Source organism: Gouania willdenowi, chromosome 9, assembly GCF_900634775.1.
Source record: "Gouania willdenowi chromosome 9, fGouWil2.1, whole genome shotgun sequence".
NCBI lineage: Eukaryota > Metazoa > Chordata > Actinopteri > Blenniiformes > Gobiesocidae > Gouania > Gouania willdenowi.
In genome coordinates, this window is record NC_041052.1 from 3,794,826 (window position 1) to 3,812,120 (window position 17,295).

Here is a 17,295-nt window from a genome sequence, read left to right on the forward strand (position 1 = left end):
TGTAGCAAACATGCTAAATAGAGTTATTAGAGTCAACTATTGTGATTAATTTTACATTTATAAGCTTCAGGTAATTTTCGTAAACAGGGTGGTTATGCTGAAATCACACTAGCCACACTGTTGGCCTGTCAGCCACTCGTTTAACATGAGAAATACCATGGATATGTGCGATAGGGTCCTAAAACATTTAATAATAATTTATGAAACCTCTTATCACCCTCACATTTTGCACAGCCTTGTGATTACTGGTGCTTCTGCTGTGACGTGTCACCAGGTAAACTCATCACCAGTTCAGCTAATACACCAACATTTTATTGCAGTCATAATAATCTGAACCAATTGTTCATCGCAAGGCATTTTAAACATACTTCAATCACAAGATAACATGATCACCACACGAACCTTAACACAAACCTTAAACGGGATTATGGGCAGTTTTTTAGACGTTCAATCATCCATTTTCCAGTGAAAAATAGTGTGTAAATGTGTGACATTGTCCTAAAACATGCATGTGAGGCATTTCCGTGTAATGATGGGGCCTAATTAAAGGATTCCTCCACTCACTGTTTTTACAAATGTGGCCTAAAACTTTTGAAATGTACTTATTAGAACATCTATGTCTAACAAAACGCATTATTTTGCACCATATTTGTTTTATTAACTTCTAAAAAACACATGCTGGGCATCTTTCATGTGTCTTTACTTGTATGTACAGTGAGAGGATGAATATGTGCACACATTCAACCATTACACTTGGGATCCCCTACTTTTTTTTTACAAGTTTGGCCTAAAACCTTTGAAATGTACTTGTGAGAAGATCTATTTAAAAGATCTAAAACAAACGCATTGCACCATATTTATTTTATTAACTTTTAAAAATGGGACTGCTTTATAGAGCCTGTGTTCCTCCATCTTGAAATCACGTGATTGATGACCCCAATGCATGTAAACATCCCATTGTTTTCCATTGGAGTGAAACATTCAGCCTGATTTTTAGATCATTTAACATCTTTTTCAGTCAAAATGCCAACTTGTGCTGCTTTTGGTTGCTCTAAAGAAAATCAGAAAAAGTTAAAGATATTGATGTAAACTTCTTTTGTTTACCGAAAGAGGATAAAAACAGTGAAGGATCCTTTTAACAAAACAACAAGCTGGGTTGATTTTTTTTTTGTCTCAGAACGTTCATTTAGTTTTTTTCTGTCCAAATTTGTAACTCAGCTTTTTTATTCAGTCATTTGCAAGTGAAAGAGTTCAATTAAATAAGAACACTGTGCTACTCTAAAATGCTTCTTATTAATGACATTGTGTTCATAACATTAATGATCCAGCTGATATTTCATTCATGTGTTATAAGACAGAGTTTATGTTATTATCAGGACGTTTAACACTTTTTAGTGCAATAAACACACTAAAAACAAACATATCTCTTATCCCCAAATGTATTAAAAGAGCAGAGACAGAAACGGTGGGAACCGTATCAACGTGTTACTCATAGAGAGATGGTTTAAGGCCAGAGATGTTCCCTCCATGTCTTTGTGTCTGTGTCACGTTGGACTGCGTGTCTTGGAATGCAACACACAGCCTGTTTTCTGTTAGTGCCGTCTGATCCTGACCCCCCCAACTTTATTTTCTTGCTGGCTTTGTTATAAACTCAGGCTTTGGTGCTAAGTGGCACCAAACTGTGCTTTCTTTTGTAACTTTTTGCCCTAAAATAGTTTGGAGTGTTTTTTTTTTTTTGTGTGTTGCAGAAGCATGTGATTTCTTGCTGCTGTGTGTTTGGGGCAGTAACCACATGTCTTTTTCTCATTAGGTGATGTCCTCTTACTCTTCCTCCTCTTCTTCCCTGCTCTGTCCACATCTAAGTTCCTTGAGTTTGATGGGTTTTGTGTTCAAACCACACTGCTCCAGGCTATGCCAGATAATCATTTCTTCAATTGCTTTTTTTATTCGTCTCCTTTTCCCTTCAAGAGACCACACAACGCTGCAAAAACATGACGTGACATTTAAGAGGAAACGTTGGTCAAGTAAGACATGAGAGACATCTATTTATAAGGGCCTGAGAAGGAAATGTAATTGATTTTGAATTTGAACACTGTGTACCATACTTTAGGCCCTTAAAAATCTAAAGATTGATGCCCTAAAGTTTAGGGCATTAATCTTTAGATTTTTAAGGGTCCTTTAAGTTTTTGTAACACAAACGCATACTGTTGCAAAAAAAAAGGCAGGCATTATGCTACACTAATTACCGCATTTTTTTGAGTATAATATAAAAATTGTTAAAAAAAAACACATTTGTTCAAAAAAACTGCTGCTGTTTTGAGTCATTTTCCACCAAGCACCAAATCACCGCTTTTCCATCTGGATCAATAATCCTGACCATTGTATAATGATTATTCACACTTTAAAGGCTTGGAAGAAATATCTATCCCCATTAATAACCATACTTTACGTTCAAATGTATGTGCACCCCTGTTTTGTTTGAGAAAAATTGCGAATAAAAAAGCAATTTAAATCTGATCCAGATGAAACTTGGTCCAGAATATTGTATATTTACAATCCTCTGGATCTCTTACAAAATCTTATGGAATCTTCCATGGTGCAAGGCAGGGGTATCAAACTCATCTTAGTTTAAGGGTCACATACATCCCAGTTTAATCATAACTGTGCCAGACCGGAATAACTAATGTTTTAGTGAAAGAAAAAAGTTGTGGTGTCCCAGTTACAATATCCTGATTGTCAAGTAATTGATCAAAATTTGTTAAATCATGTGTACCCCATCTTAAGTACCCCCTCCATAATTTTTCATGCTTTTTCATTTGTGGAACAGTGGGCTCTCCTAAACCAATAACTGTCTCTCTAACATTGGTTCCATAAGGTTTAATCTTCAAATGAAAAACAATGAGTGGAATACATTTTTATTTGAAACACCATGCACTTTTATGTGATTACTTTAATAGTAAATAAATACGGTCTCCTTTGTAAAATGTTGCTAATTTTTGTCTCCTATTTTACTACTCCTCTTTAAACTGCAATACAACTAACCACAGTCTATAACTTATTATAAAGCCAAGTGCAATAACTAATACTAATCATGTGTCAGCACTTTATAACCATTTTAATTGTGTGTTTTTATACTGTTTTATTGTGTGTTTTTATGCTTTTATTTTTAAAGCCTACAGTCGGGCCTTGTGCGGGAAATGTTGTTCTGTATACGCCTATGGTGTATATGTATGAATGACAATAAACTATATCTGTTGTGAGAAGTGTGATAAAATGGCCTCTACAGCATAAAATAATTCTGTTTCAATAAATTACAAGTACACATAGTACTTTATTGAGCAATAGTACTAATAGTTTGTGGTGATTTTGTCCAAAAAATAGCCTAAAAAAGAACTAGAAACATTTCCAGATAATTTTTTAATGAATTGTTAAATCTTTCCAAATACCCCCTGCAATGTGCTCATGTATCTCTTGGGGTACACGTACCCCTGTTTGGGAACCACTGAGCTAAATAAATAATAAAAAATAACTTTTATAAGACCGTAATGCGGTTGTTGTTTGACTTTTTATCTAAAGTATTTTTAATCTTTGAGCCCACTTCCCTATCTTTTAATGTATCTGCCCCACCCGCTGCAGCCCTGGCGCTGTGATGCTTTCCATCCTGTAACAGTTCTTTTCTTACGTGCCGCGGTCCTTCTGTACCTCCTTACCCAGGGTGGGATGAGTGTGATTGGTTTTGTATGCTTTCAGTGTGCATGCTCGCAGGGCTGTCAGATGGTAGTGATTGGGGTTGTTTTGATGGACTGTGTGAGTGTGTGGAGGGTAAGCATGTTGGCGTGCTGTAGGGCCCGGCGATGGAAACCACACGGTTCCAACTGACGCACTGCTCTGTCTTTGGGTTCTGGATTTGCTCCTTCAATGTTTCTCGTCTTGTTAATGATAAGTTATTTGTACAGCATATGTTTGCCTTAAATCTTCAACAATAAATGCAGTGTAAGTATTATTTGTGAGCAGGTTTGCTGATGATGTGAGACCTTGGCTCTTTTTTATATAGAGTGTCACATTCCATCTTGGGTGAAGTTTAGTAACATTGGAGGATATCCAGTTGAGAAAGTTCCTGCTCACTTTTTACTTGACTAGTAAAGTGTCCTCGCACACTAATAAATCAAAATAAAGTACAAGCACTGCAAATTTTAGTACTATTATTTAATGTATATGGAAGAAGATTAGGACCACTTAAGAAGTTTACTTATTGTTAATGTTCTGAGAAAGAAAAGGTCAGAATTTTGAGTTTAAAGTCAGACTTTAATTCTACATTTTAAAATCTGAATTTTGAGGAAAAAAATCTGAATTTTGAGAAAAAAGTCAGAATTTTGAGGAAAAAAGTCCGAATTCTGATATTAAAGTCAGAATTTAGAAAAAGGTCAAAATTCTGAGTTTAAAGTCAGAATTCTTAATTTAAAGTCAAAATTCTGAGTTCAAAGTTAAACTTTAATTTCGAGTTTAAAGTTAGAGTTCTGAGTTTAAAATCAAAATTTTGAGATTAAAGTCAGTCTTTAATTTTGAGATTAAAGTCAGAATTTTAAGAAAAAAAAGACAAACTTCTGACATTAAAGTCAGAATTAAAAAAATTCTGAGAATAAAGTTAGAATTCTGAGAAAAAAATTCAGAATTCTGAGGAAAAAAGTCAGAATTCTGAGGAAAAAAAGTCAGAATTCTTAGAAAAAAGTCAGGATTCTGAGATTAAAGTTAGTCAGAATTCTAATTTTTTTAACAGAACATTAATGATAATAAATAAAATAAACCTTGGGTTTTTTTCCAGTGGCCCTAATCCTCTTCCGTACATTTATGCTAAAACAGCTCAAAATGTCCTGATTTTAGTCGTGTATTCATAAGACGCTCATAAAGTTTCCAAGTTTTTTTTCGATGTAGGTTTTTAAACATAAATCGTAGACTTTTCCCACTCGCTCTATGTGGCCCATTATTATAACCCGGGTTTCCACAGATGAGCCAGCTATATTTATTGGAGCAGTATCAGTGTATGATGAGGCCCCTCTAAAAAAAAAAAGAAAGAATCCTTGTAAAACACTAAACCTCTTTGTAGCCAAAGAATGTTGATTTGTGCCGCTGCTCGTCATATGCTGTCCATACATTCTCACTTAGTCAAATACCTTTTCTCCACTCATGTGGTTCCAGTGATGTGAATCGTCCTGTTTTCCACCGACTCATTAGCTTTGATGTTATAGTTTGGCTAATATTCTGCTGCACGTTGTGTTTCCATAGAAAGTGTTGTACCAGCTCACTGCAGAAGATGCTATGGTTCAAGCTGTGATAAAACAGATGGGTGTGTCACCCCAAGAATACCATCGTAAAGTCCTGAGCAAGGTATTTCTTTTTAATGTTTAATCGAGTAATTACTTAAAGCAATAGTTCTGGATGTGATAATCTTACTTTGCATGGACTGATTGTGTTTTAGACGGTGGAGAAGCTGCAGGAGAAACTTGGAAAAAGCTGCACGTCTTCATGCAACATATATGAGAGGTAAAATAAATTTGACTATATTTTAGTTAACATGCCGATTCGATATTGATATCGGATATCTGTCCGATATCAGAACGAAAACAAGTATCTGATGGCCTGCATTTTATTGATTTATTCAGTTTATTTGATTTGTATTTTTTTTCTACACATTTTTGCACTCAATTAACAAAGATTTCCACATTTGGTACAATAATTACATGCATATATGTAAAAACAGGATCAGGAATAAACCAAAACAAAAGAAAACTGAGAATAATAACAGTAGAAGTCATAGTAATAGCTGGAATAACCGTATGGTGCTGCAGGCAACCCTAATTTTAGTGATTATCTTTTTGTGGTGATGCATTGGTTTAAAATTATTGACTTTGGTTTGTATTTTCTCCACGTTTGTGTGAATTTTCCTTGAGTTTGGATAGTTAAAGCTGCCAAATAAAAGTGAAAGGGTGTATAACAGTGGTTTTTAACCTGATATCAGAAAGAAAACTAATATCTGATGGCCTGCATCTAAAATATTTAATACAATATATATTGTTTTATTGATTCAGTGAATTTATTCATTTATTTATTTTCAAAACTCCTTTTATTTCACATTTTTGGCTCCACATTTGGTACAGTAATTATGTGTATAACAAAAAATAAATAAAAATGACAGGATCAAGGATAAACCAAATCAATAATAACAGTTGCAATGATAGTAAAAGTAGGAAAAATAGTAACAATAGTACAATTCCATTGTGGAATATTCTTCCGTTTAAGGTTAAAATGTCTGTAATCCATTAATTAATAATAAATGGGTCAGTTTTTCTCATTCCTATATTGTGGCTGACTATTATTCTCTGTTACAGTAATATCACTTGTTCCAGGCTTTTCTAACATTCCACACTACAAAATAAGAAATAAAAGTAAAGTATGTATAATTTCTGCTGATATTGGTATCGGCCAATATGCAAGTCTGGCTGCAATGACAGTATCGTATTAGAAAGCAATAAAGTTTTATCAGATTCAGGACATTCCTAATTTTAGTGATTATTTTTATTTTATATATTCTGGGATGTGTGGTAGGGCATTGGTTTAAAATGATAGGCTTGGGTTTGTATTTTCTCCATGTTTGTGTGGATTTTTATCCATTTTTCCTTGAGTTTAGGTTGTTAAAGGTCCAGTATTATGCTATTTTTCACACATTCCATTTCTTCTAAGAACCAAAAAACATAGTATTTGAGGTTTATTTTCCCAAAATGGGCTGTTTTTCTGAGTTTTAGCTCTGAAAAATCCCTTTAATGACGCTTCTAATGAGTGCGTATGAATGAGTGGGCGTGTCTATAGACGCAGACCTCATGCCTCGCTCTAAGAGGCTGATCACCGTCGTCTTTTTCTTTTGCTATGCATGCATTCTTGTTATTGTTTTCCGCCAAAAAACTGCACATTACAGTAAAACTCATGGCTATTTAAGTGGCTATTGTGATTGTGAGTTAGACAGAAATGCTGCGCCACGGTATGTGTTTATCACGGCAGCAGCAGAGTCAGTCAGCTGTTTCAAACACTCACCAGGGCTGCTACGTCGCTTTTTTGTCATCCGCACATATTCTGACCACAGAACTAGTTCATTTAAGACGATAGTTCACTGTTTTGTCCAACCGCTGCATCACAAACGCGTTATGAGGTGGTATAACGGTTACTAAAAGTGGAACTGCTTCCCGGGTGCTACTCTGTGGCTGCCCACTGCTCCTCAGGGAGGGGTTAAATGCAGGGAACACAGTTAGTGTATGTAACTTTACATATATGACAATAAAGTATGATATATATTCTATATTAAACCGCAGTGTTTGTTTTAGCTGTGATGTAGTTTGAGAGGGAGGAGCTTACATTCTTATAGAGTAGGAGGAGCAGGATTGTCCCCTTTAAAGCCGCTAAATAAAAGTGAAAGGCTGTATAACAGTGTTTTTAAACCTCTGGGCCAGGAATTTAAATGTTGTCGCCTGAAATGTCTAGTAATTGATACTGATTAAAAATATTTTTTTTCAATAGCTCAAAAAAAATGCAGTATAAAAATATCTGTGCTGGCGCATCGTGTCACTTTGTGCACTAATCCTACTTTATATTTGTAACACAGTGTAACAAACATGATCTAAAAATGTTATTCTAGAATACAAAATGTCTTTGGGGTCGCCAGAAATGAGTGATATCAAAATGGGGTCACGATCCAAAAAAGGTTGGGAACCACTGGTGTATAACCACATGTGTTGGCCTCACCCTTTCAAAGTAAAATGTAATAAGTGGTGTTGTTGTTTTCCCTACGCAGGTGTTCATGTGATCACAGTGTGGCTGTGTCAGAGGCTTGTGTCAGCCTCGTCTCTGTTCCAGAAGCTTCTCCGTTGTTTGGTTCTTTACTTCAACGACCAGGGACGTGTGTCAAAGAAACTATCAGTGAAAACTTCCTCGATGCTCTCAGCTGTGGATACACAACGTAGGTCACATGACAATATCTGAACATTGGGTACCATGAGGTGGCTTTGAATACATTTATATCTCCATTAATAAGGATACAGTAGGTCCGGATGTATTGTATATGCACTTCCATTTTCCTTTTAGAAAAATCCAGATAAAATGTGCAATCCAGATCCGATCTGGATAAAACTTGGTGAGGTAATGGTAGAACCACCTCAACATACTTGAGTCAAATTTCATGAAGATATCTTGATTACATACCAAGATATAAGTTTTTTAAATTTTACCAATGATGTGAGAGAGGGATTTTTTGATCCAGAATCAGTATATTGATCCGGATCCTGTCCAAAATTTTATGGAATTTTCCATGATGTAAGATCTTTCTTTGGTTACATTTTTGTCAAAATTTGTGAAGCACTTTTGATTAAAAATTGTGCAATTAATCGAAATTCGATTACAATTTAGATTATTACGCTCAACAATTACAAGAATAACATATATTTTTTAATTATAGACATGTTTTATTTGCTAAATAAAACAAACTTCCGGGTGCACGGTGGATTAGTGGTTAGCACGTCCGCCTCACAGCAAGAATGTTCTGGGTTCAAGCCCTGGGGTGGACACCTGGGTCCTTTCTGTGTGGAGTTTGCATGTTCTCCCCGTGCTGCGTGGGTTTCCTCCGGGTACTCCGGCTTCCTCCCACAATCCAAAAACATGACTGTAAGGTTGACTGGGGTCTCTAAAATTGCCCGTAGGAGTGAATGAGAGTGAGTGGTTGTCTGTCTGTGTTGCCCTGCGATGGACTGGCACCTTGTCCAGGGTGTACCCCCGCCCAACGCCCAATGAGAGCCAGAGATTGGCACCGGCAGACCCCCGCGACCCTGTAAAACAGGAGCAAGTGGGTTTGAAAATGGATGGATGGAAAACAAACTTCCACAATTTAGGATATCTAAAAAGAATAAAGCTTGGCACACACAAGAAAAAACGATTATTAATACCAGTACTAACTTTGAGTTGTTGAATGCATGCAGATGCAAGCTCCTCCGCCCCGCCCCTCTCAAAGCTAAGGCTAAAGCTAGCCTAGTCTGCAGGCAAACACAAGGAAAGTTGTTGCTAGCGGTTTTGAAACATGGTAAACCTTGGTAAACCAGCAAGGCAAGTCAAATGCTCTTATACTGTATAGAAACATTTTGGGTTTGATGATAAAGAACTAGAACAAAGACACATCACATGCGCAAAGTGTTTTGTTGTGTGCAAAAGTGATACTTGATTTTAGTGTTTGAATGATTTTATTTATGTTTAAAAAATATATTTTACATTGTTTTGTACAAATAATACATAATTTGGTTGACAAATAATCGTCAACGATTTCAATTATGACTGAAATAATCGGGATTATTACTTTTGATGTAATCCTCCTAACAGACAAACAAATAAAAGAATGCGCTGAGTGCAGCGCAGACTCTCAGAAACGCCCAATTTTGTTCTTATCTAAAATCGGCAAACTTTAACCTGCTGCCAAATCCACTTTCTGGATCGGATCCGCACGAAACTCAACATTTGGATAGAGGTCACAACCTGACATCTATCCACCAAATTTGAATGAAAACAAAACGTATTGAAGCTAAACTGTATAGGAATTTTTGAAAGTCGTAAATGGGCTTTCCAATGATAATTTCCAAAAATTGCTGAGTCAGCAATCTGGATCGGATCTCAATCCTGTTTGGTCAGATGTTGCATGTCATAGGTTTACATTATCCTGCAAAATCTTGAAGGAATCGATGAAGATCTGATGGAGATATGAGTTTTAGAAATTTCTCCCCATGCTTAAGATAGGGATAAGGATTTTCTTGTGACCTTGATCTTGAACCTACCTTCACCAAAATATAATGGTCTCATCTGTAACTAAAACCCAATTAACAGGAAAGAATTGAAGTGGATTTGTCAAAAATTGAGGTCACTATCACGTACACAAACAGACACACACAAAGAAACATGATGACCAATATACTTTCGAAAACTGTTTTTGAAAGTAATAAGTAAACCCCTGTAAAAATATTTCCTCCTCGGCGGATATAATTAACATATTTTACCTATGTTGATAGTGAAAATTAACACAACAGAATGTCTAAATTCTTGTTTATGGTATGACTGGCATAAAATATAGTTTAACTCGTCAGAATCTGCGAGTTGCTTCTTATATTGCACTTAGTCCCTGCTGCATAGACGAGAGTTGCCAAATTATAATTTCAAGTGTGTAATTTCTATTCATTCTTTAAATTAAAAGGACTCATATTGTTTTTATTTGTTTTTTCCAGGCACAGCTTGTCATTGGATGAGTCGGCCCAAATCTCTCTTTGGTGCCGCAGCCTCTTGAGTCTTGAAGCTGCAGTGATGAGTCTGTTGGAGTCTGTCACCATCACTGGGTCGACACCACAGAGTCAACAGCAGCAGGTTTCACAGTCACTACTGGTGGGTAGTTTAAAGTTCCCATATCATGCTATTTTTCACCCATCTCCATTTGTTCTAAGAACCCCAAAAACATAGTATTTGAGGTTTATTTTCCCAAACTCGCCTGTTTTCCAGAGTTTTAGCCTCCGAAAAGTCACTCTCTGACCAACTGTACACAAACAGGCTGATTTATGGCCTACTTATGCATATTCATGAGTGGGCGTGTCTGTAGACGGGACTCTGACTTCCTCCTCCTCGCATGGTGACGTAGGGCCAGAGGACGGCCCGCCCACCTCCCACCCACTCCTTAGCTGAGCTCATGCTACTTTATAAACACGAGACATAGCAAGGGGGCGGGGCGTTCACCAGTACATACATAGACTGTAGAAAATACATACATAGCACTGTGCGAAGGACGCTTGAAATGCTCACCTTTATGGGCGTGTCTGTTTACATGGCAGTCACGGCAGAGAGCTTCCTGGAGGCGTGGCTTCTCCAGCTCAGTGCCGCGTCAAATTTGTCATTAAAGTGGGAACGCGTCATCAAATTGGAGCGAGGTGTTTGGGCTCCCCCTGTAGTAAGAAAGGAGCAAATCACCCTCTAACTAATGATTGAGGGAATCAATGAAAAAACACTTTGGGCATTTGTATGAAGCCCAAAATATTACTTTTATGATGTTTAAAGCACAGAAAAGTTGATTTAGCTTAACATGGGCCCTTTAGCAAGGCTGGTGATTTTTAAATAATCAAATATCCTTTGATAAGCCCTCAGTATGTCCTTTAATTTTTCTCTGCATCATTCTGTGGGTTTTCTTTCAAAAGATCATAAACACATTTGATTTTATTTCATTTTTCTGAGTAACTTTTGAGTGAAGCTTTAGTATATGGTTGCAAAGGGGGCAAAGATTCCAGTAGATTACCACGAGAATTTAAAGGGGACATATCATGCTAAATCCACTTTTTTAGCCCTTAAATGCATTTTGTTGTATATTTAGATTGTTTAGAAGCACAGAAAAGTTCAAATTAATCTCTTCAGGTGCTCCGTTGATATCTTTATATTCTGTTTTGGTCATATTTTTCAATCTGTTTTGATTTTTCTATTCTCTATTACGTTTTTTGAACAATAACGTCACAGTATTTGCAGCGGAACTGCCAAATTAGGACATCGACTCCAGGCCCAACACTTCGAGCGATCCGCCATTTTTATTTCTCGCAGCGAGTTAATTAAAATTACTCCCAATTTCCAGGTAATTCCAATAAATAATTTTCGTTTAAAGTTTATATTTTTAAATAATCCCAAAATTCCTAGTTTCCTACTCCAGTATAATTCAGATTTTATATAAACAAACACTGTTGAGTAAACCCTCGAGATCAAATTTGTTATCTCAGGTTCCAAATCTTATATTTTAAATAAACTGTTTTGTTATTTTCCTGTTTCTACTTAGAGTTTTGGCCTCATCAAAGTTTTTTATAGGCTGCAGCTTTAAACTGACTTTACTTTATAATTCCTGAGTCATCTGCGCTAAATTGGAAATCTCGCATCAGAAATTAAAAATGCCTCATTTGTATATAAAGGATATTTCCTGTGGTTAGGTCAACGTTGAACTTGTTTTGTAAACTGTAAAAACCAAAACCTCATGTGGTTATGTGTAATGAAGTTGTGCTCTTTGTATGCACACTTCTGGCTAACATTTTTTCTACCACTATTATCTACTATTTTTATCACTATTATTATATAAGATGTAGGTTTAAACTTCAGTGTACGGATTATATGTCACTCCTGAAGATGATTACCATAATTACCAGCAATCAGCAGCAAGTTAAGCTGTTTTAACTTGGCCTACAGGGATTTTTTTTAGTTCAACACATGGAACTTGTTTGATAGTTTAGGATTTAGGATGGGCTGCTTCAAAACAAGGAAATATATCAAAAAACTGGACCATTTACAAAGTCCGATACCATCAGAAATAAGAACTCCCCAAATCGTAACTTTGTCTAAAAGACTCTAAAATGTTTACTTAGTGCTAATTGTGACTGTCCGAACTTAAAAATAAATGAACGTGGGTGGGTGCGTGAGGGGGTGTAATGAACGACACTCGGTTTACATCAGTTGGTGATTGCGTTCTCTTTGGTTTGGTGAAAAAGGTCGAGAAACATGACCTTACCTGCCATGTGCTCCGGTGTGCTGAGCTACAGTTTGACAGTTTGTGTTTCTCTGGTTTTCACAGAGTGATGGTCCACTTGACTCGGTTCACTTACACAGGTATACTGTAAGACGTCTCAGCATGAATCTGATATTGATTATATCAACCATAGTTAAGCTCCACTCGTGCTCAAATTTGGAGTACGTGTACTCAATTTTGGTTCACTAGTACACAAGTAGAATTTACTAGTGAAGCAAAAAGTGTCTCGAGTACTACTTGTGAATCTTTTGGCTTTACTAGTACTACTAGTAGACTGAAAACGTTCTACTTGTACTACTAGTGAGATATTTTCCATGCAAAACTTTAAATTAAGAACATTAATTTTTAAATATGAACAAAAGTTCATGGAATTAAAAAGATTATGCTTCTCTAAAATCCTACAGTTATGAATTTGGTTTTCGGTCATAGATTTTTATTGCTTTTTTAAAAAGAGATTCCATTGGTTTTATTGTTTGTAGTGCCAGCAGCAAGTGACCAGCAGGTGATACAGTACTCGATGTGGGATAAAATCATAGTGTGTAAAAACATATTAGCAGCATTTAGCGTCATAAAAGGCCTAATGTGTAAAATTCTGTACATCAAAATTAAATGTGTGTGTGAGCTGTTGAACTGCTGAAGATGGAAAGGACTTTTACTGAACATCATGCATACGGTTTTCTTTGCGTTCAGTTGTAAGTGTGAGGCCTTGACCCAGTTTTGAATGCGGACTATTGCAGAAGTTAAAATTTGAGAGGTCTTCTGTGGTGTTTTTGTTTTGGTCAAAACAACAGCATCATCGGCATACATTCGAATATTTAAATTAGGTTACATATCAGCTAAATAATTTATATAAATAGAAAATAAAATGGGTCCCAGAATGCTGCCTTGGGGGATCCCTGCTGAACACTTGCGGTATTGCGATTTGTTGCCAGAGATGGATACACATTGTGGTCTGTCAGATAAGTATGATTTGAACCAGAGCAGTGTTTCTTGTGAAAAATTGAATATGATTCAATATGATATGACATTGTTCCTTCCTGGTGTATATTTGTATAAACCATTAATACTGTGTATGAAATATAAGGATCATGACTGGTTTAGGCTTCCTGGCCTTGTCGGAACGTCCTTGTTGGTAAGAAAAGTTTTATAAATATTTGAAGTAACTGACTTAGAAGCAAGAGATTATATTTGCTTTTGTTCAGTCAATATCAGATTTTACAATCTTAAGAATAGAGACACTCACACACACACGCACAGTTTCCATGTTTATGATATTCCATCTGGAGTTGTGTGTCTGTTGTTAAGATGGATGTAATGTATATGTTTGAGTTTCACCCATCCTTGAGGTTGTTTGGAGTCCGATGTGTGAGTGTCAGGTTTACATACGTGAGACCAAACAATGTGAGGTGGGTGAGCGTGACTGGCTTGTCTCTTCATTTCAAACTACATGAAACATGGATTTGGGCTGACACACCTCAGTGAGGCTCGTTCCACCTCCTCTTTGTGAGGCACCACAAAAAAAGAAAGAAAATAAATCAGGCCCAATAACGCTAAACACTTCCTGGGCCTCATTGCCAAAAACAGGATGTTTGTTGCGTGCTGTAATTGTCCCGCCTTGGCATGTTAGTGGTAAGGTATAGAGGACAAATCCATCTGTTTCCACTAAGGAACTATGACAGAGCACTAGCACGCTGGCGTGCAGCAGGCAACATATGCAGATGTACTCGGTTATACACAAAGTGTATGTCAACACATTTCTTATGCCCACAAGAAGACTGAATTCATAGCCTTAGTCTTATTTTTGGTTACGCTGGTTTCTCGACCACAAGGACAGGAAACTAGAGACAGGACAAAATCAGGATACAGGATAACTCGGAATGTTACTTATTTACATTGTAATGCAATATATAAACACATGGTGGGGCTCTTTGATCCTGAGCAGTTGAAAGTTCCAGATAAACTATGTCCACATATGCCAAAGCCCATAATCGTAAAGCTTCCAGCGTGTGGTGGTTAATTTCTCTACTGCTCTCAGTCTAACTAGCAACAACCGTCTCTTACTCAAGTTAGATCCGGCAGACCCAGATCGAGGCAATCCTCCAAAAGCCGGCCTCCGGGGCACACTCTGCTGCAAGTCTTTCTTTCCTGTCAATGACCAAAATGAATGATGGCCCCTGATTTTCACCCTGTCATTTTAAGACAATGCGTAATGTGGGCTTCACGCAAATCAGCATCCATAGAAATCAGTTTTCCTACTTTCCTCGATATTAATAGTAAACCTGAAATGACAAGACCACATTTCCTACGGCTTTAGTGAATTATAATAAAACATATGGAGGTATTATCTGCTCCTTCAGCGCTAAAGGTTGGACAAATATCGTGCAAGAAGATATTGAGATGTTAAAAAGTCACAAGGTTTATCGTCAGTAGCGCGAGTGGTAACACGATCTTCGGTCGGGGTGGTGGGTGTTGTGGAGACATACCTTTCCATTCCTGCTGCGTCTCTACATTGTCTAAATTGTTAACAAAATGTCAACATGCTAATATTGTTGAAAATATCTTAAATATGGGCTGTGTAGACTAGGGTTGTGCTCAAGGCCACACTATGCGAGACCTAGACATGCCCAAGACGAGACCAAGAGTTTAAGAGTCGAGACTAAGACAAGACCAAGATCGAGACAAGACTGAAGCCATAAAAAATACATTTCAAAACCTACATAGAGAATGGTCTTTAGTTTATTTTAGATACACTTGAATGACAAAAAAGGTGTTTGCAACTCTATCTAAAAAATCCCAACCCTTAACATATTGGTTTAACTAAATTCTTGGAAAAAATTAACTTTTGTATGTATTACAAAGGCACTGATAAGTCCAGAATTATTTGCGATATATCAGGTGAATGCACAGTAAGTGTTTAGAGGGATTTCTCACTAGAAATGAGATGCATGGTCCCAGTTTTTGCAGGTGTCTGACACATGTGACAACTCAAAAGGTTACCAAGGAGGAAGAACAGTCAGTGAGCCAATAGGAGATGTTTTCATTGAAATGTAAACACGAATGAATCAGAAACAGTTGAACTGTAAGTAACATAAAAGGCCCAGCCTGAACAAGTTCAGTAACAAAACACAAAAACAACTCAAAATTCAATCCCACCTTTAGCTCTGTGTGCAGCAGTGTGTGTGTCACTCAGTCACAACATCAGAAAGGTTGCAGCCATCACGGGAAAATATTTATGGTTTTACCAATTTCTTCTCTAAAAGTTGTTCTATTATTTAGTAGGACTTTGGATGAGGCAGCAGGGCCACCCAGTGGTCAATGTGAGCTCTGCATCTGATTAAATGTGCCCATATTTGCTGTTATACGAGACATTTAAAAATAAATATCACAATTTTGCCATTACTGAAGTTTAATAAGTTTTCCTATTTTAGAAGGATGATTTTAATTTGTGGAATACATAAAGTGGGACATCACATTAAAAGTAGGCTTTACCTGTTGTATGCATCATGTGACTTAAAGTTAGGTTGGATGTATAAATGGTTAATACTAGCATATTGAATATCGGCAAAAAACGAATAAATTTACACCCATTCTTATGCTTTATGATTAAAAATTGATTGTATATTGACATGGTATTTTCATTTTTCTGTGTACTCCTGACTTTGTTTGAATGAAATTGTATTTTTATGAAGTTTCTCTGCTGGATGTTGGTCTTTCGTGTGTGTGTGTGTGTGTGTGTGTGTGTGTGTGTTTGCGTTTTCCAGCCTAAAGCTTGTGCTCAGCACTTCTCCATATTCTTGGTAGTCTCTGACATCTTCAGGTGAGCTGGTGTCCTGTCCTATCTTTGTGAAAGCAACATGACATACACCAGATAAGTGCAAACAAATACATTGTGTCACTCTGTGTGTCTCTTACAGGTCCGTCCTTAAACAAGCTGAAGGAAATGAGTGTGTGAAATCACTTGTTCAAACCTTTAGCAGGTGTTTCCGTCAGGAGCTGTTACTGCTGCAGCCTCAGGTACTTATTACTAGCACAACAACACAATGTCTAAAAAAAAGATGATGTGTGTTTTTCCTGTCGTTTTTTGTTTTTTCTTGTGTGTTTTGGATTCATTTTGTATATTTTTGTTGTTTTGTGTGTTTTTACTCTAATCTTGCATCATTCACTATTATTTTCCTCTTATTTTGTGTGTTTTTACTGTCATTTTGTGTATTTGTTCTCATATTGTGTGTTTTGGAAACATTATGTATTATTTTCCTCTATTTGTGTGTTTATGTGTTGTCGTTTGTGTGTTTATTTATTTATGTATATATATATTTATATATATATATATATAAAACTTATTTTACTATATATTTGTAGTCTTCTTATGTATTTTGCTTTCTCTTTGGGCATTTTTTATGTCATTTTGTGCATTTACTTTGGTAGTGCAGGCCCTCTGCCTACATAGATGATATCACAGGACGGACTCATCTTGACTTTCAATCATCTGTTGTCTCTTCCAATGATTTTACACTTAAAGGGAACTTTTGGTCACAGACACATCATCGTTTACTGTCTACAGAGCTAAAATGAGTTCATCCTCATCTCTGTGAACCACTAGATGGCATCATTAGCGTGTGTTTCCACTAGTCAGTAGCCTCAGAAAGACTGTAGTTTCATTGCACTAAATGCTCCCT

General features: G+C 36.6%; 1 protein-coding gene across 1 annotated transcript in view; it reads left to right on the forward strand.

Moving 5' to 3' along the window:
* The window catches only part of fancc (FA complementation group C), a 40,455-nt gene that overhangs the window by 13,060 nt on the left and 10,100 nt on the right, over positions 1–17,295 (forward strand). Inside the window, exons 5-10 of the mRNA XM_028458680.1 lie at positions 5,284–5,385; positions 5,477–5,541; positions 7,841–8,005; positions 10,305–10,458; positions 16,381–16,436; positions 16,534–16,633. Of these exons, the coding sequence (XP_028314481.1) occupies positions 5,284–5,385; positions 5,477–5,541; positions 7,841–8,005; positions 10,305–10,458; positions 16,381–16,436; positions 16,534–16,633 (642 nt within the window). The remainder of the gene's footprint in view (positions 1–5,283; positions 5,386–5,476; positions 5,542–7,840; positions 8,006–10,304; positions 10,459–16,380; positions 16,437–16,533; positions 16,634–17,295) is intronic.